At 34.6% G+C, this 23,307-nt stretch overlaps 3 protein-coding genes and 1 long non-coding RNA gene across 9 annotated transcripts; 2 read left to right on the top strand and 2 right to left on the bottom strand.

Moving 5' to 3' along the window:
* Positions 1-2,071: 2,071 nt before the first annotated feature.
* LOC100306715 (homeobox protein HAT3.1) lies at positions 2,072-10,385 on the top strand. Of its 2 annotated transcripts, XR_416550.4 has the most exons (10): positions 2,072-2,294; positions 2,778-3,697; positions 6,341-6,506; positions 6,586-6,709; positions 6,795-6,907; positions 6,988-7,512; positions 7,748-8,026; positions 9,177-9,266; positions 9,351-9,787; positions 10,076-10,385. XR_416550.4 is itself a non-coding variant. In XM_006589567.3 (9 exons), the coding sequence occupies exons 2-9, from the start codon at positions 2,841-2,843 to the stop codon at positions 9,657-9,659; spliced, it is 2,463 nt and encodes an 820-aa protein (XP_006589630.1). In that variant the 5' UTR covers positions 2,072-2,294; positions 2,778-2,840; the 3' UTR covers positions 9,660-9,901. The 2 variants fall into 2 exon arrangements, 1 of the variants encoding a protein (XP_006589630.1); XM_006589567.3 differs by lacking the exon at positions 10,076-10,385 and having other exon boundaries at positions 9,351-9,901.
* Positions 10,386-11,011: 626 nt separating this feature from the next.
* Positions 11,012-15,621, top strand: LOC100815886 (TIP41-like family protein). 2 transcript variants are annotated; one of them, XM_026123970.2, is made up of 8 exons: positions 11,012-11,322; positions 11,472-11,657; positions 11,875-11,965; positions 12,175-12,295; positions 12,681-12,736; positions 12,839-12,880; positions 13,152-13,280; positions 15,258-15,596. In XM_026123970.2, the coding sequence occupies exons 1-8, from the start codon at positions 11,177-11,179 to the stop codon at positions 15,360-15,362; spliced, it is 876 nt and encodes a 291-aa protein (XP_025979755.1). In that variant the 5' UTR covers positions 11,012-11,176; the 3' UTR covers positions 15,363-15,596. The 2 variants fall into 2 exon arrangements, with proteins under 2 accessions (XP_025979755.1, NP_001239702.1); NM_001252773.3 differs by having other exon boundaries at positions 11,158-11,322; positions 12,175-12,291; positions 12,677-12,736; positions 15,258-15,621.
* Positions 15,622-16,149: 528 nt separating this feature from the next.
* Positions 16,150-17,235, bottom strand: LOC100306296 (uncharacterized). The gene has a single exon (NM_001249694.2). It carries the CDS (start codon positions 17,181-17,183, stop codon positions 16,617-16,619), a length of 567 nt encoding a protein of 188 aa, NP_001236623.1. The 5' UTR covers positions 17,184-17,235; the 3' UTR covers positions 16,150-16,616.
* Positions 17,236-20,731: 3,496 nt separating this feature from the next.
* LOC106795008 (uncharacterized) lies at positions 20,732-23,280 on the bottom strand. Of its 4 annotated transcripts, XR_005886752.1 has the most exons (5): positions 23,003-23,278; positions 22,601-22,707; positions 22,214-22,283; positions 21,638-21,655; positions 20,854-21,055 (listed from the first exon to the last, which is right to left on the bottom strand). It is a non-coding gene; the product is annotated as an uncharacterized lncRNA (long non-coding RNA). The 4 variants fall into 4 exon arrangements; XR_005886751.1 differs by lacking the exon at positions 21,638-21,655 and having other exon boundaries at positions 23,003-23,280; XR_005886749.1 differs by lacking the exon at positions 22,214-22,283.
* Between the last annotated feature and the right edge of the window lie 27 nt (positions 23,281-23,307).

Consider the following 23,307-nt stretch of genomic DNA (forward strand, 5'->3'; position numbering starts at 1 on the left):
TTTGAAGTTTTGGATGAGGTGGCTCCAAGTCAGAACTCTAAACCGAAATCAACAATATCAACTCCTCAACCTCATAAAAAATTGAGGAGATGCTCAACTACCCTGCAAGACATCCTTGTATAAAAAAATGTGAAGGTGAATTTAAGGGCATCTTTGATTTTTATTATACACTCCCCATGTCATACTATTGTCATTAGATCAACTCTGTAACCTCAACTCCTTGCTAGCTAGCACGCACTAGTGTAGTTGTTGACAATCACAAATCACAGAAAGAAAAGGATAGTCGAAATGGGAAAAAAATCACTCCATAGAGATCGACAAACACATAGTAAAAGGAGAAGAAAAGCAAACAGAAAATGGGAACAGATTTAGCTAAGAAGTCAGAAGAAAGAAAACTAAACACGCTTACATTGTAAAGCGCAGAAGAAGACCAAACAAATACTATGAGAAATAACGCTTACATTACTGCAGAAGACAAGATCTCTCCTCCTCCCAGATCTTCTTTTTCTTCGTTTTTTTCTATCTTTCTGAGTGTGTGTTTGTGGGGAGAGAGAGTGATGCAGATTGGTGAGAAGGTTGTTATTATGGGACTGTGAAATAAAGGGGGATATTGATTGATAATATGTCTTTTTGGCCTTTGTCCAAAAGTGAACAAGAGTGGCAGGGCTAGTGCTACACGCGCTACCTAATAATATACATATATGCTCTGATACGAATAGATGTTGCTTTTGGGGGGTTTCCACTTTGAAGAAACAACAAAAATCCTTTAAGCATGTGAGCCTGCATGAGAACAAGGTACAACTAGTAGACTCCATGAAGGAGACAAAGACGTACAATTGCTTGCATGCATGGCTCATTAATATTAATTAATGTCACCCAGTCCAGCAACTGCTAGTTCGGGAAACAGGAGGAATACCACTCTCACCACATTAAACTCCAGATATAAGCATAAAAAAGTACTCCAGATATTAATAATATCATAGAATAATTGAAGCTGACGTTAAATAATAATAATATATAATATATATGTTCTGACTATGAGAATAAGTAAGAAAAAAACAACTATCTGCATCAAGGTATTCTTTTGATGTGCCAATTTTGTTTTAGATAGATTTGGCCATTGTTTTTTTTTTTTATATAACTTAAAGTATATATTTATATTATAGCTCTAGACGTTGCTTGTTAATTGATATCTTATTAATTTTTATTTATTTATTGTATAAAAATTAACATATTATGAGTCTTTTTCATGCTTGTAATTTAAATATCTAAATATTCTTTTAATAATGAATAGTGTAAAGATATACAATGCCATGTAGCAGTTGGACGAAGCTAGAAACCAAAATCATGATTTTTTTAAAAGTCGGAGGATTAAATATTTTAATTTTAAAATAAGAGATCAAAATTATAAATTTTTTAAAAAAATAGAAATTACATTTATGTTTATAAAAATTAAAATATTTTTATAAATTATTTACTTATAATATAACTATTAATATTTTGTTATAATATAAAGATGTTTTATTAAATTAATAATCAAATCAATATTATATATATATATATATATATATATATATATATATATATATATATATATATATATATATATATTTGCAAAATTTTCTTTGTTTTAAAAAAGATAACCAATAGTTAAAGTAAAACTTGACTCTAAATTCAAAATGAAAAAATATATTCAATTATCTATTGTTCCCTACTTCACTTTTCTATATATTTATAGACTTAAAAAACAATGGCATGATTTCTCATTTTTAGGACTATTATTTTGAGACAAGAGAGCACATCAATAAGCTCGTGAAAGGCCAGGAACGGAGCCAAAATTACGATTCGAGGGGCTAATAAAAAAAATTATAATTTAATTTAAAAAATAAATTTTCACGTGCGTAATATATATATATATATATATATATATATATATAATATTTTAAATAAATAAAACCTTTATAAAATCAGGACTATTTGCTTTTTTATCGTTTTAATTGCTGAGAAGCGCCAAACTGGGCCTATTGGAAGGTCCAATAGTGATGCCCTACGTTGTTTGTTCGAACGGTGGCCCAGATTTAGAGGAGTAAGGAGTAGTATAAACGAAGCACCGCTTTTTTCTCTCTTTGGCGCTGAGATTGAGAAAAGGGAACTCTCACGAAACTCAACTCTTTCTCTCTCTCACCCTCTTCGCTCGCACCCAATCGTCCCCATTTCATTTCATTTCAGATCGAACCCTTCTTCCTCCTCGTACTCCCTTTCCCATTCGCCGCGGAGTTACTCACACCCACACCGTAAGTTCCTCTTTCTCATCACTCCATTTCCGTCTCGTTTTTACCGTCTCTGGTTTCTCCGACTTGCTTTGCTTTGCTTTCTCCTCTTTAAACCTCCCATCTTGTATTTCATATTCTTTTTTCAACTTGCCCTAGCTTAGCTCAATCATTTACACATACTCTCTTTCGACTCAAGGGCTTTGGTTCTTTCGTCGGGTGGAGTTAACTGCTTAAATATTTTTGTGACATTGTTATGTTGTTGTCAGCGTTGTCGAGGAAGTTGTGAAGAAGATTCGCTAATGAAAATAACTTCACTGTGCTAATGTTGTTGCTTTTTACTCTGTTCGATTTTGTTTTAGTTGAATTCAATCAACAATTGGCTAATTGGTGTGTGTCTGCTGTATGAGTGAATATTTTGGCTTTAATGTTTGTTTCACTTTCCCACTTCCATATCATATATGTCGTGGAAAAGCTCAATGATTATTATTTTTGGTTTGCTTGTAGTTACTAGGCTCGCATTCAGATTATAGTGGTGGATGCTACGGTGGTACGTGTTTCCTCAGAACTATGGCTAGTCCAACTGGAGAATTGACAAGCCATAACGACGGTACCACCGACCGGATGGGAACTGAACAATGTGAATTGTCAGAAAAAACGCCTCAGATAGGCTCTGAAGGTTTAGAGAATGAACAAAAGGAGCTTGGTACTGAGTTAACCAGTTCGGTTATTGAAGAAAAATCAAATCAAGTTTCTGCCATTGTAACAGAGAATGCCGTTATTCAACTGCCTGAACCGCTTCAACATGACTTACAAAAGAATTGCCAGACTGTAGAAGGTTCATGCCTTGAACAAAGTACTGTCGAACAAGTCACTGTTGATTTATCTAATGATAAACCTGAAAACAAATGCAAACCATTGTCTGAAAATGTTCAAAGTGAACCCGTAGAATCCATTCCTGCCGTTGTTGTTGAAGGCCAAATGCAATCCAATCCATCTCAAGCGAATATGAGTTCTGTGAATGAATTATTGGATCAACCTTCTGGAGATGCTGTGAACAATATTAGTTCCAATTGTTCAGAAAAAATGTCTAATAGCCCAACTCATTCACAGTCTAGGCGCAAGGGTAAAAAGAACTCTAAATTATTGAAAAAGTATATGCTAAGGTCGTTAGGAAGCAGTGACAGAGCTTTGCGGTCAAGAACAAAAGAAAAACCCAAGGAACCTGAACCAACTAGTAATTTGGTTGATGGTAACAATAATGGAGTTAAGAGGAAAAGTGGGAGGAAGAAGAAAAAGAGAAAAGAGGAGGGAATTACTAATCAGTTTTCTAGAATCAGATCTCACTTAAGATATTTATTAAACCGAATAAGCTATGAAAACAGCTTGATTGATGCTTATTCTGGCGAGGGCTGGAAAGGATACAGGTATTTATATTTTATCATTATCTTGTGGTTGTGCTCTGTTTGACTTGTAATCTACATTGGATTTGCATCCTGATCTATGTTAGATCCTAGCTTATGTTTATTAATATCGTCTTTATTGGTTAATTGCTGGGAAACTGAAATGGAACTACATCTGGAATGTTCTGGTCATTAGTGCTTTAGAGTTTAGAGGCCTTACTTTAAAGTTTCAGGATAAGATGCCCTGTAACTTACCTTTTTACAGGTAAGAATGATTGTAGTCTTTTAACTGTTGTGTTTAAGTATCAGGATTATTATTGCATGGAGTCTTATTATGTATGAGTTCTGAAACAGTAAGCTATTGTGTTTTGAATGCAGGCTATCACTCCTTTTGTTGCATTTGGATAAAATAGTTTAATAATGGGATCTTAGATATTTGGATTTGACTTTGACATTGTATTCAAATATTATATCATATATTACAGGGCATTAAATTCTTTCCATAAATAAATGTAAGAAAATTAATTTTTATTTACTTTCCCTGTACTTGAATTTCCAGCTAAAGAGCGCTACAACTTGTCAAGAATACAATTAAGATCGTGATCTTCCTTATGTAATCGAGGGATTGCCGCACTGTGTCAATCCTAGAGACCATCTCTCTGGGTTGGATTTGTGTCTGCACCCGAGATTGCAACCTGTCATGCAATCATATTTTCCCCTGTATTCCTCTGTCTTCTTTGACCACTCGTTTGCCCAACTTGCTTCTCAGTTCTCACTTCCCTTGTCTTATTTGATTTAAATCCCTATCTTGCACTCTCAGGCTCTCTGCTCTAGCATTGCTGTGCGTTGTCTCCTCTCTGTTTTGCATCTGCACTGGTTTTAGTTCTTCTTCCTTTAACATTGTGCTGTGCGTGCTGTGCTTGGACAATGTTCTTCTTCTTCTCCTCCTTCTTCCTCTGTTCTTTCTCAAGTGGGGCTGCAGCTACTGCTACTGCCTTTTTTCCCCTTATCTATGTCATTTTTATCATATGTATAATTGTGAGTCTTCTGGTGGGATCTTATGATCTGTATTACAATCTGTTTTAAAATCCTTTGACTTACAATCTTTGACCCCATCCCGATCCTCAATAAAATCTGGTTTTTGACAATACAATTCATGCATGAGTTTTCTGGGAGTGACAAAAGTATACCATTTGATTTTTTTCTTGATTATGTAAAAACACAATTACTAATGTCTATCACTATATGCAACCTTGTATGTAAGAGTGTATAAGTAGTGTACTTAGTTTAGTTTACTACTATAGTTAGTTAACAGTTAGCTTTAGTTACTTTTCAGTTACAACTGAATCTCAACAGTACAAGTACTGTTATTGTTAGAAATCTCAATGCCTTTTGTAAATTCTACAATGAGATATACAAATCTCTTTCCCTCTCTCTCTCTAGAGTTCTAATATGGTATCAGAGCTTTTTGATTTACTGTAGTTAGTTACTCGTATACACTACTTATACACTCTTACATTGTATGATTTGAATTTTATCTTTAATGCTTCATGTGCTTTGGGATTCATTCAATTTGGTCCCTTGCTGTTTTCTTCTCTTACCTTTCTATCACTAAACAAATTGGCTTGAAACAAAAATTTTATGCAGTATCACAATCTCACTACAGGATTAAGCTACTGAGCTAGTAAATCAGTTGTTTCAAGCTATAAGAGTATTATAAGGAGCTGCAGTTATTCAACTGCAGACTCAGTTAGTTAGTATTAGTTTTCTAACAGCTGTTGACGGCTTTTAGTTTAGTTAGTGGCAGTTATATGAATGTTAATTCTTCTAACAAATCTGTCTATAAATACCTCTTTGTAATCTTTAGACAGTGGGCTAATGATAATATTTTCACTCCTTACTTTCATTTCTTTTTTGTCTCTATTCTCTTAGTTTAGAAAATTTATGAGAAGCTTATCCTCTGTGTGCTACATCTTTATTTGTGTTGTTGAACAAAATATTTTTACTCTGATATTTTGGAAATTACATATACAGATACAAACGTAGTTTAATCCACATGCATTCTTTAGTATTTTTATCATGATTCTTTATTCCTATCCTTTCTGTATCTGTAGAGATGATGACATTATATGCGTGTTTGAATGAGCATTGACAAAATTGTTTTTGAAAGGAATTGGTTTTTTGAATGAGCATTGACAAAATTGTTTTTGAAAGGAATTGGTTTTGGTTAAAATTGATTTTGAAGTGATGTGATTTATGTTTGAATGTATTCATTATAGAATCAAGTTAGGAGTAAAATTCAAAGTTGCTTCAACTCAGAATTAATTCTGAGCCCAGAATCAATTTTGAAATCTCCTCAAACGTGAAACCAAACATGTAAGAATTTATCCAAAATCTATTCTGAACCCAAAATCAATTCTCCAACGTGAAATCAAATTCACACTGTATTTTTTTTGTAGCCTTAGCTAAGAGTTTGTTTGATCTTGTCTTCTAGGGGTTTGTTTGCTCCTGTTTTCTTGTGAACCTTAGTATAATTGGTAGTTCCACTACTAAAAAGCTGTATCATGGATTTGTGAACCTTCAAATGCTTGAAATTGTTTTATTTTTTTATTTTTTTTTTGAGGTGGTAATTTTGTGTCTATTGGTTTGATTGTGATAACTTTGCAGTATCGAAAAGTTAAAGCCTGAGAAGGAGCTTCAGCGGGCTAAGTCGGAAATTCTTCGACGCAAATTGAAAATTAGGGATCTATTTCAAAATTTGGATTCATTGTGTGCCGAAGGAAAGTTTCCAGAATCTTTGTTTGATTCTGCAGGAGAGATTGACAGTGAGGATGTAGGTTAATCCTTTATATTAATTCCTGAATTTTCTCTAGGATTTTGGAGATGTGAGTACTTTAAATATTATGGTGCAGATATTTTGTGCAAAATGCCAGTCCAAAGAGTTGAGCACTAATAATGATATAATTCTTTGTGATGGTGTTTGTGACCGTGGATTTCACCAGCTCTGTTTGGATCCTCCGATGTTAACTGAAGACAGTAATCCCCTGGTCTACCTTATTGATTGGTAACTTTGTTCTTTCAAGTTATTTATCATTTATATATTTACTTCTGTGGCTTACAGTTCCACCTGGCGATGAGGGTTGGTTATGCCCAGGATGTGATTGCAAAGATGACTGCATGGACCTTGTTAACGACTCCTTCGGAACAAGTCTCTCTATTAGTGACACCTGGGAGGTCAGTGGCCAATTTTAGTCTCTTCTGTCAATCATTAATATTTTGGATCTTCCTATCCTGATTATATGTCCGGTGTTTAGAGAGTCTTTCCTGAAGCAGCATCATTTGCTGGAAATAATATGGATAACAACTCGGGAGTTCCTTCTGATGATTCTGATGATGATGATTATAATCCTAATGGTCCAGATGATGTGAAAGTTGAAGGGGATGAGTCAAGTTCTGATGAATCTGAGTATGCTTCTGCTTCTGAGAAATTGGAGGGTGGTTCACATGAGGATCAATACTTGGGCCTTCCATCTGAAGATTCTGATGATGGTGATTATGATCCTGATGCTCCAGATGTTGAATGTAAAGTCAATGAAGAAAGTTCAAGCTCTGATTTCACTTCTGACTCCGAGGATCTTGCTGCTGCAATTGAGGATAACACATCCCCTGGACAGGATGGAGGCATCAGTTCCAGCAAAAAAAAGGGTAAAGTTGGTAAGAAGCTATCTCTGCCCGATGAACTGTCATCTTTACTAGAGCCAGATTCTGGCCAAGAGGCTCCCACTCCTGTTTCTGGGAAAAGACATGTGGAAAGGTTGGACTACAAAAAGCTGTATGAGGTAAGTTCATTTTCATGGCATAAGGTTTAAAATACTACTCTTTGAGTCTACATGCATGTTCTGTCTTCTCATTTGAAGTAGGATATACATTGTATAAATTGACAAATGATACATAATGATAATGCTTATAGAGTAAGCATACATGGGTGAGTATGTAGAGTCAACATTAGTTATTGTCCCATTCTTTGGTTTCATTCCTCTCCCAATATTTTAGGCAGTCATCTTTCATTTGTAGGAGACGTATCACAGTGATACGAGTGATGATGAAGATTGGAATGACACTGCTGCTCCAAGTGGAAAAAAGAAACTCACTGGCAATGTAACTCCTGTGTCACCAAATGGAAATGCTTCAAATAATTCTATACATACTCCTAAGAGGAATGCTCATCAGAATAATGTTGAAAATACAAATAATTCACCCACTAAATCACTTGAGGGCTGTTCGAAATCTGGTTCCAGGGATAAAAAGTCTGGATCTTCAGCACACAAAAGACTAGGAGAAGCCGTAGTTCAGGTAAGTAATTAAATTTGGTTTTTAAATTTATTCTGTTTAGAGATTCTTTCAATCCAGTTTCTAATTTGCATACTTACCTCCTAATTGTCTTTCAATTATATTGTGGCCTATAGTTATATTCATAATTGATAATACCACATGCTAAATTAAAGTGTGTAAAAGACTTTTGGTTGTGAGGGGGGTGGGGGAGTATTGTTTTTCTTTTGATCATATTTTGATTTCATAATAAACAATATTCTACAATTACAACATTTCATATACTGGCAATAGCGAACAGAGAACAAGGATGATATCATGAAAGACCTGTGTTAGAGAACATTTACTGCAACAAAAAGAAAGGGCAGAACAATCTCAAAGAGAGAGCAGGGAACAGTGAGAGTGAGCTGAACAGAATGTCTGAGATAGTGCCAGAGAACAGAGCAGGTCTGGAAACACTAGGAAGGTGCTGGAAAAATGTCAGGCAGGGGACAGTGCTAGAGAATAGTGTGTCTTGTTTGACAATTATTTGTTTGACTTGTTAGAACTGTAAAAATATTTAAAATAAGTATGAGTATATAGAAAATATGAATGAAATAGTGAAAGTACAAATAGGTTTCTAAGAAAATTCTAGGATGCATTAATATCAATCTTAGAATTTGGGCAGAGGGTCTAACTCAATCCTATAAAACTAACTTGTAACTCAAGGACTGCCCAAGCTTTATGAACTTTATTTAATCTATATCTTTAATCAATGTGGGATTAAACACCACCATTGAGGCTGCAATTTAAGGCTGACTAGGTGAACTGCAATTAAGGCGGCTTTCCAACAAGTCATCCCAGACTTTAGAGAAAAATGAATAGACAAAGAGGGTGTTCATCGTCTTTTCCAGAACTCAAACATCATTGCTATGAGCCACCTTTATGCTGCAGCTGCATCAAGCCATCATCCACCTTCTGCTGGATGCTTTAAAGCCTGCATCTCTTTATTTAAATGACCTGCTTGTCTCAGTATGAATTGACCTACAGCTTGCATAGCAGCTTATCTTGTACCATTGATTTATATATATTTTTTTCTATCTTTCCATTCAAGAGGAGGTGAACAGCATGCACACATTTGCATGGATGTTCAGGTAAAGGGCTTACCTTAGAATGACTATTTTTGTATTTTCAGAGACTTCACAAATCTTTTAAAGAAAATCAGTATCCAGATAGAACCACAAAAGAAAGCTTGGCACAAGAACTTGGACTTACTTATCAGCAGGTCATATCTTTTAGTTTTTCACTTTCAGTGAACACATTTTATTTTTCTCGTGACTTTCTGAATTTACCATTCTTTTTCACTCAGGTTGCCAAATGGTTTGGCAATACACGTTGGAGCTTCCGGCATTCATCACAAATGGAAACCAATTCAGGTATAAATGCTTCACAGCAAGTTACTGATGGCAGAGCTGAAAATGAGGGGGAGAAGGAATGTGAATTAATATCTCTGGAGTTCAGTGGAGAAAAATCAAAAACCCCAAACTCTAGAAAAAGGAAGCATTTGTCAGAACCCCTATCTGAAGCACAGCTGGATATCAATGGCTCAGCAGCAAGTTCACCAAATGTTCATCTAACGCAAATAGGCAATAAAATGAAGACAAGGAAAAGGAAATGATGCTTAGTTGAGAAGTCGGGTTTAACCTTTTCCTAAGGCTTCAAATTGCAGTATCCATCCTTTTGTGAGATTGAGATCCCATGAGATGATCAGCTCAGATCTCGATGGATTTGTTTCCATTTAGGAAGGTAATCTTGTGTGCCATTGTATTTTTTAAAAATAGCTTTCCAGGTATTGATCTCTGGTGAGTTGTTTTGCCTCTCTTGCAAACACTAAAAATAGTTCAGTTATTAGTTTTTAAATTTTTATTTTTTTTATTTACAGAAATCTCATTCCTTGTTCCAAATGATGTTTTTTCCCTCCTTTTAAGGGGTTTACTAACATTACAAAAAAGAAAAGAAAAAAAACGATGAAAATAGGGGAACAATTTATTTTTGTACCTCAGGATTCAATGCCATTACTGTGTTAACCTGCAGGGAACCCTAGTAAATATTGCAGCTTATGTGTTTGACTGTTCACAATGTATGGATATGGCTCTCATCTTGCATTGATCGTGTGTGGTTCGACATTCAAGGTGGGTTGTTTTCGGGAATCATGAAGCTGCTACGTTGGTCAATTGTTGGCAATCCCCATTTCCTTTAAACAAAAATTTGTCATGGATCTGTGATTTGAGTAATAGAGTGGGGGGATGGGAGCATCATATATTCCAATTGCTGCATGCACATTGCTTAACTTAATAACCTATTATTATTGTGAGGAATGGAAGTAAAATAACACATTGAGGGACGCGTGGTTTGATAATTTTGGTTGGCTATAGTCGTTTGCAAATGCCCAAGTTGGGCTTGTAATATATTCTGGTAGTGGAAACTGGGAATGACCGCATTAAAAGGGGGAAAATACGCATAATATGATATTGGCAATAGTTAAACTTGGCTATTCTGAAGACTTGCCTTCAATTTCAAGGTGGTCTACCGTAGTAACTTTATAGTTTACTGAAAAGAAATAATCTTTGACTGACTTTTAAAATAATTACTACAAAAACTTAATAAATTTATCAACCAAAACTTAATTGTGATTGAATAGTGTTGTTAAAGTCATGTACATTATAGTGTATGAGTCGGATTGTTTAAATTTACTTGTTGAGATCAATGTGTTTGGTTAACTATTAATTAAGAATCAAGTTTTACCCACAAGGATGACTTCCCGTCTCATGGGAAATAAACTTTCTCAGCCCTTCCTCTAAGAACAATGGGTGAACATGAAAATGATTGCTCTAAGCATTATTGCATTACTTCTTAACAAGCATGAGAGTAAATTTTCCGACCCCATATTACTGGTAATAAAAACGCTCCCAAATTTAAGTGAGAAGATGCTGTAGGTTAGTTTTTATAGGGTGCAGAAAGGAAAAGGCCCAGGTCCAAACTTTGTTAATTTCGAAAAATCGGCCCGACCCGTATATCCCGGCGTAGCGACTGTGTCGGTGAGGTTAAGAGGGCCTGATTGAAGGGCCCATATTCAATACCCAATTCTTAATACCGAGTCTCTGTGACTCAAACTCGAAGGTGAAGGTGAAGGTGATGATGGAATTGGAAGTCGACGAGAACGACTTGAAAGCCGCCGGTGCTGAGCTCTTCGTCGACGGTGGTCGGCGCGGCATTCGCATCAATGGCTGGGTGATCGAGACTCGGAGGCACTCCATACTCAACTCTTCCACACTCCAAGAGTGAGTCATCCTCGCATCACACTTAACCCTAGCTCCTCTAATTTGAATTGTCGAGAGTTTAACAAAGCGTTTTTATTAAGCTGGCTATTGATTTGTTGGATGAGAAATCCGAGAATTTTGTTTTGATGATGAATGTGTGTACCCTGAAGGTGGGAACAGAATCTCGATACGTCTCATTTACCAGAAATGGTTTTTGGGGAAAACACTTTGATTCTAAAACACTTGAGCAGTGGCACCAACATTCATTTTAATGCATTTGATGCTCTACGTGGCTGGAAACAGGAAGCATTGCCGCCAGTTGAAGTTCCTGCGGCGGCTAAATGGAAATTTAGAAGGTGATAGCTATTGGCATGTGCACTTTCATGTTTACGTATAACTCAAAATCCTGTTAATTTTGCTTAGATTCATTTGCTATCTTTTCTTTCTAGGAAGAAATTTTTATCGAGTGTGAAATTTTCTGGTAATTGCTTGCGCTGTCTAACCCTCCTATTGAATAGGATATGTAAATGACCATGCTGTTAGTCTCACACTCTTTTTGGGAAAAATGTGCAGCAAGCCCTCTCAGCAAGTAATACTTGATTACGACTATACATTTACAACACCTTATTGTGGAAGTGGCACTATGGAGATTGATAAAGATCCGGTATGCGTTCCTTCTTTGTTTCTCCACAGACTAATCTGGTATCCTAAATGCCATTTTTCATATATTTGAATCACGTTTACAATTTTGCAGTATGAGTTTTCTGATGCCCGCAGCTACATATTGGGCCTTTTGTAATAAGAAAATAAGGAAAATTGCATTAATATGTTTATTTATGCTTTATTCAAGATATTTATTTTTTTGTATGGTAGAATGAGGGAGAGAGAGAGACTTCTAAGGAAACCAGTGATATCCATTGGGAAGACTGCAAGGATCAAATTGATGTAGTTGCACTAGCATCCAAGGAGCCAATACTTTTCTATGATGAGGTGGGTAGTGAGTACCTTGAATGATTACTTAGCAAACCTCTATGTACAGATTTCTTTTTGCATGCCGATCTTTTTGTGAGAATCAATTTTGCATTGTTTGTGAAGAGAGAGCTCAAGTGAAAGAAAGAAAAAGCATATAATTATTGTCCTCATCATTTCTTTACCATTGTGCTCCTTGTTTTAAAAATTGATCATGCTGTTAATCTGCGAAGGTGAAATAGTTTAGTGAAATCTGCTTTATATTAATGATAGTCAAGAACTAAAAATCCAAAATAGATATGTTCATATTTTTCTTGTTTAAGTGTCTGACCTATAATAAATTGTCCATAGTCTCTTCCTTGATGGTATGTACTTTACATCCTAATTGAATCCTCATTGTGAACAGGTAGTGTTATATGAGGATGAACTCGCTGATAATGGAGTATCACTTCTTACTGTAAAAGTGGTAATCCTCATTGGTTTCTTTTGTTGATTGGGGGTTTGATAGTTGTTATGCAAATTAATATGATTACCAATGACTGATGGTATCACCTTTTTGGTTTTACAGAGAGTCATGCCAAGCTCTTGGTTTCTGCTGTTGCAATTCTGGGTGAGCTACTCCCTATTTGTTTACTGAATTAGTAAATTTCTTCAGTCTTTTAAGTGAAGTTTGGCTAGCAAATTAGGTATTTCATTATTATTACTGTTATGGTTGATCTGGTAAATCATGTTGATCTTATAAAATACTGAAGTTATCGCTTAGGATCTATAATGCACCTGACAAACTTTGAAATTGGTGTCACTGTGTCAGCACATTTACTTGCTTCACATCACTTTCCCTAAACTTATAATTTTAACTGATTACTCTGGTACTGATACAGCTTAGAGTTGATGGAGTGTTGATTAGACTGAGAGAAACACGTATGCATTGTGTATTTGGTGGAAATACAAATCCCATTATACTTCGAGAGAGTTGCTGGAGAGAATCTACATTTCAAGATTTGTCTGCTGTAAGTTTGTGTTAGCATCACGTGATATGTTCTTTATATTTATTCTGAATGATACTCTTTGTCTGTTGTTGACCGTAGTAAATACAGAAACAAAGTGAGTGGATGCTTGTCTATTGCTCTCTGTGCTGAGCTAGTAAAAATTAAGGACTTTAGGTTGTTTGTCTACTGCTTTTTTACTTTCCTATGCATGTTTGTTTTTTTGTTGTATGAGATCATGGATGAAGTGCCATAGTGTTAGCCAAATGGCTTCAGCAACTCAAAAGGAAGGGTTTTTCAGTTATGAACTCAAAATTCTTTAAAAAATTAATTTGTTGTCATTTGAAGTCCCTATATATATATATACATCCATTAGAAAATAGAAACATCAATTTTATCATGAGTAACTGAGTTGGTTAAGATATGGTCACTTATCCTTCTAGAAAAATGACATTTAATTATGTTAAGGTATTAATCCTTTTTTTGGCCTATATAAACTATTATGATATGCTAGTAATGATTATTTTGATTCAAGCCTTTTGGAATTGAAATATTTTCAATTTAATCAATATGCACCTGTCACAGATTAAATCACAAAACAGAGAGCATGTTTTCAGATAATCTACTATATAGAGATTGTAATCTGTTAAATCAATTTAATGTGATATTTGGAAATCATAAAGAACAATTGAATTTGTTAAATGAATCTTGTAATCTATTGATTCCTATGACAGAATGATATGTTTATCGTTTTGAAGCTTTAATCTGTTAGCAACTAATTTAATAGATTATAACTAAATTATTACCCATTTAAATTATTGATTTTATGTCTTTGAGTGCTAATTTATGAGCTTGAAGTTTGATCTCTTGTACTTGCAAGTAATTGTCTTCATCTAAACTCTTCTTGAGATCCTTATTGAGATAATTTTTTTCTACGTATGGTCATTTTTGGGTTAATACTATGAACCTATTTTTATCTCGTAAGTTCTAATTACCCATATAAATCTTAGGTAATAAGAACAGTTAATAATACTTATTGTTGTAAGAGAACCACTGGTTTTCACTGGGCTTCTAACTTTTGGGTGGGAGATCTTGTTGCCATATAGTTACTAGAATATATGAATAAATAATTCTGAGAGATATATGTAAATATCTTGCTTTTGATTACCAAGATTTTGTTAATGAAGTAACTGAGGAGAATGCAATAAATAGATAATTGAGTATGAAAGAGACCACTCCTGTGAAGCTACTGAAGTGAGGGCAAGCTACTTTGAGTGGAGAAGGGAATGAAATAGAAATGCAAAATTGATTTTGTTTTGTCATTGTTGGTTTAGTTTAAAAGATAAAAAATTGATTCATAAGGTCTGTTAGATGTGTAAATAATAGAAGGGAAATGTCAATCTTATAAAATCGTCATTTTGTTCATTGCATAAAATAATATAATAAAAAAATTCTGGTCCCACACAAGCTGTCATATTTTCTAGTTTATTCTCTGCCCTGTCCCTGTTTGTCTGGACAGATTGGAATACGAGGTCTCCTTTGATGCATTTCCTCCTAATATCTTCATTTATCTGGTCTTTTTTGCTAATAAACAGAAGGAAGGATAGGGCTCTTCTTCAGTGAGCAGTGGGTGTATATATCATACTTTATTTTAAGGATGAATACATCTCTACTTATTTACTTTCAGAGGTTTTTTCCCTTGAGAAAGCATGTCTAATCTCAATTATTTCTCATTCTTCTCTTTAAAATCTGTCCAGCTCAAATGACTCTGTTTTCAAGCCTTGTGACAATGACAGCTGGCCAAGTGACTGGTGGTAGTGATAGACTGTTTTAGTTTTTTCTAGTATCATAGCTTTAGCTTTTTGTTCCCATGTTTTCGTCTTATCCTTGTACTGCTTTTATCTCTGTCTAGTTGCTTTGGCGTGGCTATCATTTTCAAGTTATAATTTTTTTGTTGAGCGCCTTTCTAATTGTACTTGACTGTCTGATTGATTGATGCAGAAAGGGCACCCTTTTGATTCTGGTGCGTATGGTGATCCAAGTTTCATCAGCCAGAAGCTCCCCATCATAATGCATAAGACCCAAAAGCTTGTAATTTCCTCTTAAAGTTATAAGACTGTAAATTCCCATATTGCAAAAGTGTTTCTGATCAATTCTTAATATGTATTCATCTTTTACCATGGCTGGTTGAAACCATAAGTTGCTTATTATGAGATAAGCTCTAGATGCATGCTAATCATGTTTTGTTCTTGTACGAAAGGTTGGAGGGAGGGTTGATCTAACTACTATTTATGTGAGGGACTCATTTACATGAAAAATGTAGAAGTTACAGTTATTATATAGGTTGGAGTTTTTATAATTTATCATACGAACTTATGTATTTGGTCACAATTTTAACTACTAAAATTTTCTATTAGTTATAACTTTTCATGTTCTTCTCAAAAGTATAATAATCTTTCATTTTCAAGGGGCTAAACTCGTTGGGAAACAGAAAATGCATGGAACCGAGCAGACGCTCACACTTACACTAGGCAATTTGGAAAGACTTTTCCGGGTTGTCTTTGTATGAGTCGTGAATTTTGTTCAAGAATCGCTATTTTAAAGCAAGTGAAGTGTTTCTAGCAGATGCCACTTTCTATCCAATTATATTATTATTTCGAAGAAAAGCATATCTCCTACCCTAATATTGGCAAAAACTTAAGCGTATTTTGACCAGAGTCACTTCCAAGATCTGTATCGTCAGCACAGCTATGATCTGTGAACGCCAGTTAATTTTGAAGTTTAAATAGAAATCATAGTGACTTCAGCGGACTGTAATAAATCAGAACTTTTCTCCGTACATGGACATTAGTAGCATAGCATCAATTGTCATACTGGAAAGTTTCATTCGTATGTTGTCTTTAATTAAAATCTAGTATTAGAATTGAGGCTTTACACATGTTGGAAGCATTCCATCTTGAACGTACCTAGCATCCACAAATTGTTTTCTGTAGTCCTTGCTCTTAACTTTTTTAATCTTCTGTCAATCGAATAAGATGTTCTAAAGTACATGCAGGAAGAAAATCAGGACTTTAATGTCGAAAAGCTAAATCTCCCCAAGTCAGTAACATTGTCAAGTGAGCACTGCATATCAGGAGTTATATCAAACTTGAAGGAACTAAAATAGATAGCCAGGGAGTTATAACTTGGGTTTTCTGGTGCTAAACATGTAGTCATATAGACAATGAAAAACAAAAATCTCCTACCATTTACTATGCAGTAGCAGCAGCATCTGAGTTATTGACTCTCCCAGCTCACTAACGAACAAGCTCTTTTGGCTAAAAAGGAGGATAAGGCTCCAAGCTGAGACCAAACCTCTTGTCAGAGTCTGAGGTCTAAATCAAGCTTGAGTGGCTCCTGTGGTGACTGTGGCTGTTTTGGAACCAAGCGAAAGCTGCCTGGCCACACCATATCCGCTTGATCCTCGGTCCAGAAAGGTGTCCATGCCATCCCAATCCTTGCATATGCATCATGAAAGCTCGGTGCCACCATGATACCATCTCTGCATGGCTTGTGCACAAGTGAGTGTGGCTGAACACCAAGTGATCGACACATAGTTAGTGTGTTCATGGAGAATCCCATTATTGCCATCGACCTCTGAGATTGGTATCTTCTGGCAGCACCCCTTTCCCTCTTGTGAGCGTTCTGATGGCCTCCTAGTGCCTGTGAGCTAAAGAACTTCCTCATGCAGAAGTTGCATGAAAAAACTTTGGCAGTGGCTGGTGGTACAGCTGTTGAGAGTAAAGTAGTAGTTCCACCTATGCTCAGGTTCAACCACTCTTTGGAGTTGTCATCTTCGCTTCCATGATTGTCCTTGTCTCCGTTCATCATTTCACTTTGTTGTTCTTTGCTTGCTGTAAGAGTCGTTTCATCTTCTGTGATCATCATTTTCTCCCCTAAGTTCTCTTCTGAGTTCCGGTGATCAAGGGAAGTTGCATATATGTAAAAAGGCTCATTGGAATCCTTTTAAGGTTAGATCAAAAGCAGAAAAAATAACAAATGGACAAGGGCATCAAAGTGTAATGGAAGTGAGATGGGATGTTTTTTTATTTTTTTGTCATCCTAATCAGTAACCCCACCTGTTGATGCTTGGTTCTGTAGGGAACAATGCTTATGTCATCTTCACTGTTGCACCCCTTCAAGCTTAGGATTCCCCACTATCTTCTTTTATCCTTTTTTTTCCTCTTTTCTCCTTGCAAAGTTCTATCTATCCTTTTCTGGCTAACTTAGGAATAGCTATAGAAAAATATAAGGCTGACAATGCTAAATCATTCCATCCCTTGTCAAAATCAAATCTCTCATTTTATTTGAACTGCCTGCCATGTGTATGCTCCTCACACCATCATGTAACAAATCTATGTGCTATACTTTTTTTTCCTTGAGTAGGATAGATATCAGATATGATGGGTTTCCAAGATGGAGTCTTGATGTTTATCTACTTTGGTCACTCACTGCTATTGCTATATTAATTGATTTGTTTATTTCCCACCTTTTTATATTCCCATTGACAGTGAAAGTAGGATCTGACTTCTGAGTTTAAGCATATGTAAGGTGGGGTTGGGCTGGCTTTACATTGCTTTTTGATTTGATGTTTTGTGGGTTCTTATTTCCAATAATGGTTGTAAAAAGTTGGAAACAAGATAGCATGGTCCATAGCTATTTCAGTAACAGTTTTCTCTGTGGATCCAGGGCATCTATGTGGGTGTTTTCTTGTTGGGGCTTTTTGGTGTTCCTCTCCTAACTTTGTAGTTGGAGTGTGTATAATATGTGCAGAGGAAGAAATGCATCAAGGGTCCAGTTGCACTTGCCCTTAGTTTATCTTTTTTCAATGGTCCCATCATACAAAGCCACTTGTTTGTACTTGGTCACTCTTTCCCTCATTAAACTGAGTCATAATGGGAAATTTCCACCGTTTCACTGTTATGTCCACAGTCCTCACACTTTCTCTCTGAAACAGACCATAGAAAAAGACACATCACCAACCAATCACAGCTCAGCTTTGTGGAGTGTATGTAGATTGAAGATAGAAAGTGCTTGGTCCTTGGTCGTGCATTGCATGACACCGAATTCAAGGAACAGTGTCATGGTTTCTGTCTCATAGCCACTTTTGAGAACAACTAAGGGGAGCAAAAGATATTTCTAGATTCTGTTTTCTGCTACAGATATTTCTAGTTTTTTACATATGTATAATTTCTATCTTCTGATTTTCAGTTGGATAATTATTTAGAGAGATAAACAAGAATGAGTACAACTTATATTGATTAAACAAGATTAGTTTGTGAAATAATCTAGGTCCAACAAGATCTAAGTACAAATTACTGTATAAAGAAAAAAGATGGGATAGATGTGTCTGCATAATCCTCCAAGGAATAGATAAGGGTAAAATGAAAGCCGTTAACAACTAAACAAGTGCTTTTTTTTTGTCTGCAGTAATCATGATGTGATCAAAGAACACACCACTTTTTCGTCACAATCTCTATGGAATAGTTACCCTAAATGCTGGAAGATCGAATCAAACAGAACGGCATATTCTTCCAGGCTAGCTGCATTAGGCAAAATTGGGGAATGTTGCTGTTCCACTCTCGTTCAGATAATCATATCAAATTTGAGGGTTAAATTCGAGCTAAATCATATCATATATTATGTTTTACAATTTTTTAAGATTTTAATTTAAAGAAAAAAGATTATATAACAAGCATTCTAAAAGTCATCCAATTACAATCTATTACAATCCATCATGTATAATAATTATATTGATTTTTAAAATAATTATCTTAAAATAATTCAAATAATTATACCGTGAGTACATACACATTAAATTCTTTGATTAAAATATACCTTCCATTATAAATAATAATAATAGTAATAATAATTAAAGTATACCTTCACTTTGTTATTATTTAATAATAGATAGTCTTATATGATAATATTGTTAATTTTGTAATTCTTATTTTAAAAATTATATGTAAAATGGCTTTTAATAAGTTGTAGCAAAAACATTTATCACCGCTAAAAACACAAAAAATATTTATATTAATAATGTATGAAAAGTAAATAAAATAAAATTCAAAAAATATTTTTAATCCGTATACTTTCATTCAATTTAGTTTTTGTATTTTATAAAAGAAATGTTTGTAGTCTGTTCCCATAGATAATGTTGACGTTATTTCCTACCTAACAAAAAGATTATATTGTTTATTTACATTGCAAATTCATGGAAGCAACATTCAAGAAGCAAACAAAATCATAAAAAGACGCAAAAATAAATCTACAACAATTATTGAAGAATAGTAATAAAAATAGAACCCTTAAAAGTTTCTGTATAATTTGTTTAGGGAAACATATTAATAACTTTTTTTAAAAAAAAAAATTCACTTCATTTTAATCAATTAACATAAAAGTTAACCCATTTGTGAGAATCTTATGATAAGAGACTAAAAACAATTTTTTTTTATAAAATACAAAAACAAAATTAAATTATATGAAATTTTGAAAACTAAAAATAAGATTTCACAAAAAGGAACCAAAAACATATTTTTTTTTTCTAAACTTCAACATAAAAAAGAATTGTGTAAACAAGGAGGCTAAATTTTACTTTGGAAAATTTTTACTTTTTGCTACATATCGAAAACCTTTCAGAGCTTAAAAACAATAGAAAGATCATAAAGAAAACAGGAGAAAAATGTTATCCAGAAACGTAGGATGAAGCATCGTGCTATGGTAGGTACAATGAAAGCTAGAACACAATTTATAGAAAAAAAAAACTAAATTTTGAAACAAAACTATTTTCACAAAACAATTCCTTCTTAGGATAACACCTCTTTATATAAGAGTTGAAGGAGAAAAACACATTATATTGCAAATAGAATAAAATTTGATAATAATAGCATAATAAATTTTAAAAAGACTAGTATTGCAAATAGAACTATTTTATGCATAAATTTATACTTGTTTAATGTTAATGTTCTATAAAATAAAGTTTTCAAAAGAAAAATTAGGTGCTAAAGTTTAATTGGCATTTGGCATTAAAATCAATGGACACACATAATGATGTGATACAACCCCTTTAAAAAAATTATATAAATTAAAAATTTTCAATGATGTGAAGTACCATTGATTAATCTCCATTATCATAACTTTAAATTTGTTTATAATTTGGTAGAAGTTATAATATAATGATAATGACAATATTACTAAGACTGTTTGATAAAGATGAAAGAGAATGAAAAGTGAGTAAAATGAATAATAAAATTTTGTGAAACTCACATTTTTTTTCTCTCTACTTTCATCTCTTTTCACTTTCATTTTTTTTTTCCTCTACCAAACATCCACTAAAAGACAGAAATTGACGTATAAGATTAATAGTAAAGTTTTTAATTTATATTTTTAATAAAGGTTAAAAGTTATTAAAAAAAAGTTAAAAAGACACTCAATCGTGGACTAATTTAGTGCATTAGTTGACAAGTGATCGATCCACAAATTATTTCAAAATACATGAAAGATAGGCGACAAATGTACAGAATTTAACCAAAAACCAGATACAAGAACAATCAAGAACTAATCCTGAATGCTGTTTCAATTTGGAAAGAAATAAGAGGTTTTCTCAGGAGTAAGAAATAGAACAAATTAAAAATAGCATAACAGATGAGCCTCATTCAAGAATCCTACAACCGTTACTTCGCAGATAACACTATTCATAAATTATTGGTCACCAGTATCATCAAAGGCAACTATGCAAATCCAACAGTTTCCTCACGTACCTGCAACAGCAAAGGAAATCACAGCAGCATAAGCATGAGACATTACATGGCATTTTATGATTTTAGACAACATTGCTACACTTTACACTCTTCATCAGATCAATTGCTCACGAGTTTACATTACGCATAATGTATACTTTTCACAAACTATATGTCCTCATGCGCATGCATTGCATCTGTTACATTGAAAATGGAAAACACCAAAGTAACAGGAATTTCCAAATAGGGTCGAGTGGTCATAATGTACAACCATACCCAGCAAATACTTGTTTGACTAAGAATGTCACTTCTAAAAGCAGAAATCAATGTTGATTTTCTTTTGGTGATAAAATACTTATAGAAGATTTAACATAAAAAGGAATAGGGAAAGGCTGTAATCATCCTTCACATAAAAGGACAAACTGTAGTTTTTGACTACCATGCCTAGCTGCCTGAGGCTTTCAAAGTGTCTTCGTAGGAAGAATTACAAGGCAGCAACTTTACCATAAAAATCTCACATCTTTCAAAGCAAAGGATTTGGAGTTGGGTCAAGGAGATAATTTAAGTTTAACCATGATAATCAATGGGAATTTAGAACCTCACCTCAGGAATCAGGATCACCTGTGAAAGGAATGTAGTTTACTCATTAGTAGTACTAGAAAACTGATGAAAGGACTGTACATACAGCCCTTTCAAGGATGACTCTGGCATGGATTTTATTTCAGGTAAACTAAGCAAATGGATGCATGGAAGAAAAGGCTCAAATTGTTCCATTCAAGTTAGTTTTTGTAGGAAGCCTCTGAAAAACTTGTTGGGAACCATAAAATATTTTATATTTAGGTGACAGCATTTTCAGAGTGATGTAGAAACTTAAAAACCTAAAAGTTAAATACAGTTACAAAAAAAAAATAAAGAAAAGACAGCAAAAGCAAAATAAGCAAGGATACAATAACTGCCCAAAGCATAGATTTTCCAATGCTAAAGTTAATAATAAAGTATCACATTAAATGGACTGACAAAATGTATGCCCAAGGGGAGAAAAAGAACACTCAATGTCCAGGAAATCTGACTACTGTTTCAGTTCATCTCCAAGAATAACCAATTACATACTTATGTATGGTTTAACTGAACATTATTGAATTTATAATTTTGAACAAAGGAAAAAAAAAGGGAACCTACTATGCAGCATTCTTCTCTCGCCATTGGATGATCGATGTCCTTGCGCATCACCCATCTTTTCCATTCATCCCTATAAATTTGAATCTTAATACCTTCTTATGAACCAAGCTAGACAAACTCACAAATCCTACCCATCTCATCATCTCTTCACATTACCTAATTTTAAGTTCTATCATGCCTAGAATTTAAGATTTTCTATAATCCAGAAGTATTTGTGTGGTAATTTTATTAAAACTCGTTTTTTTTGGGGGGGTGGGGCATTGAAATGAAAATGGTTAAAAACAAGGATAAACCATTTGAAGAACATTTTTACATGCGTCCTAGAACCAAACCAGCAAGACTCACAAAGAGACTATTAGCGATCTTGACAAGAACGACGGAAGGTACCATGGGACAGTTCGCAGCAAGCACGCGCACTGACAGCAACGTGTGACGTCATGCAAGTTATAGTCAGCGGCAAAAGCGATTGTATGCACCCCAATTGCCCCAAATTCCTGTTAAAAAAAAATACACATTTTCAATATAAGCACTACATGGGAAGATATAAGGTTGGTTGGTTAAGAAAGAAAGAAAGGAGGGAAATGTCGCGGGTTCTAGTAACAAAAAACTAACAAACTGAAAATTAACCTTTGCCGACAAAAATAAATAAAAATTAAGCACTACATCTACAAGAAAACTACAAAATGGGTTCCAAATCACAAGAATTAAAACGACGAATGATTGGAAATTCCTTTTGAAACGATTTCGATTTCGTTGTCGTTAATTAAGAAAAAGGCAGTGAAACGGCACCTGGAAGCAGGCATGGAAAAGCGGCGGGACTGGACGCGAGGAGCGGCGAGTGGCGGCGGACGGAGGCGGGGAAGGGGTGACGACGGAGCCGCCTGTCGAAGTGAGGCCCTAGCGGTGGACATTAAGGAGCGCGACAGAGAAGCCGAACGAAAAGCCATTTGTGAGAGATGAGAAACGAAGTTTTAGGGCTTTGCGAGGGTTTAGTGGTGGTGGCTGGTAGCACTGAGAGACTGAGACTCAGCATAGGTTTTACTTAGGATATATGATGGAACACATACAACGATGTCGTTTCAGTTTAATTTCAA

The sequence above is a fragment of the Glycine max genome, chromosome 10 (genome assembly GCF_000004515.6).
Source record: "Glycine max cultivar Williams 82 chromosome 10, Glycine_max_v4.0, whole genome shotgun sequence".
Taxonomy (NCBI): domain Eukaryota; kingdom Viridiplantae; phylum Streptophyta; class Magnoliopsida; order Fabales; family Fabaceae; genus Glycine; species Glycine max.

What these genes read in the sequence shown, in the direction of transcription:
- LOC100306296 (NM_001249694.2), bottom strand. Translation starts at nt 17,183, where the DNA reads ATGATGATCACAGAAGATGAAACGACTCTTACAGCAAGCAAAGAACAA.
- LOC100815886 (XM_026123970.2), top strand. Translation starts at nt 11,177, where the DNA reads ATGATGGAATTGGAAGTCGACGAGAACGACTTGAAAGCCGCCGGTGCT. An exon ending in GCTAAATGGAAATTTAGAAG is followed by an intron (nt 11,658 to 11,874) that starts GTGATAGCTATT and finishes AAAAATGTGCAG; the next exon opens with CAAGCCCTCTCAGCAAGTAA. An exon ending in TTCTGCTGTTGCAATTCTGG is followed by an intron (nt 12,881 to 13,151) that starts GTGAGCTACTCC and finishes GTACTGATACAG; the next exon opens with CTTAGAGTTGATGGAGTGTT.
- LOC100306715 (XM_006589567.3), top strand. Translation starts at nt 2,841, where the DNA reads ATGGCTAGTCCAACTGGAGAATTGACAAGCCATAACGACGGTACCACC. An exon ending in GAGAGATTGACAGTGAGGAT is followed by an intron (nt 6,507 to 6,585) that starts GTAGGTTAATCC and finishes ATTATGGTGCAG; the next exon opens with ATATTTTGTGCAAAATGCCA. An exon ending in TAGGAGAAGCCGTAGTTCAG is followed by an intron (nt 8,027 to 9,176) that starts GTAAGTAATTAA and finishes TTGTATTTTCAG; the next exon opens with AGACTTCACAAATCTTTTAA.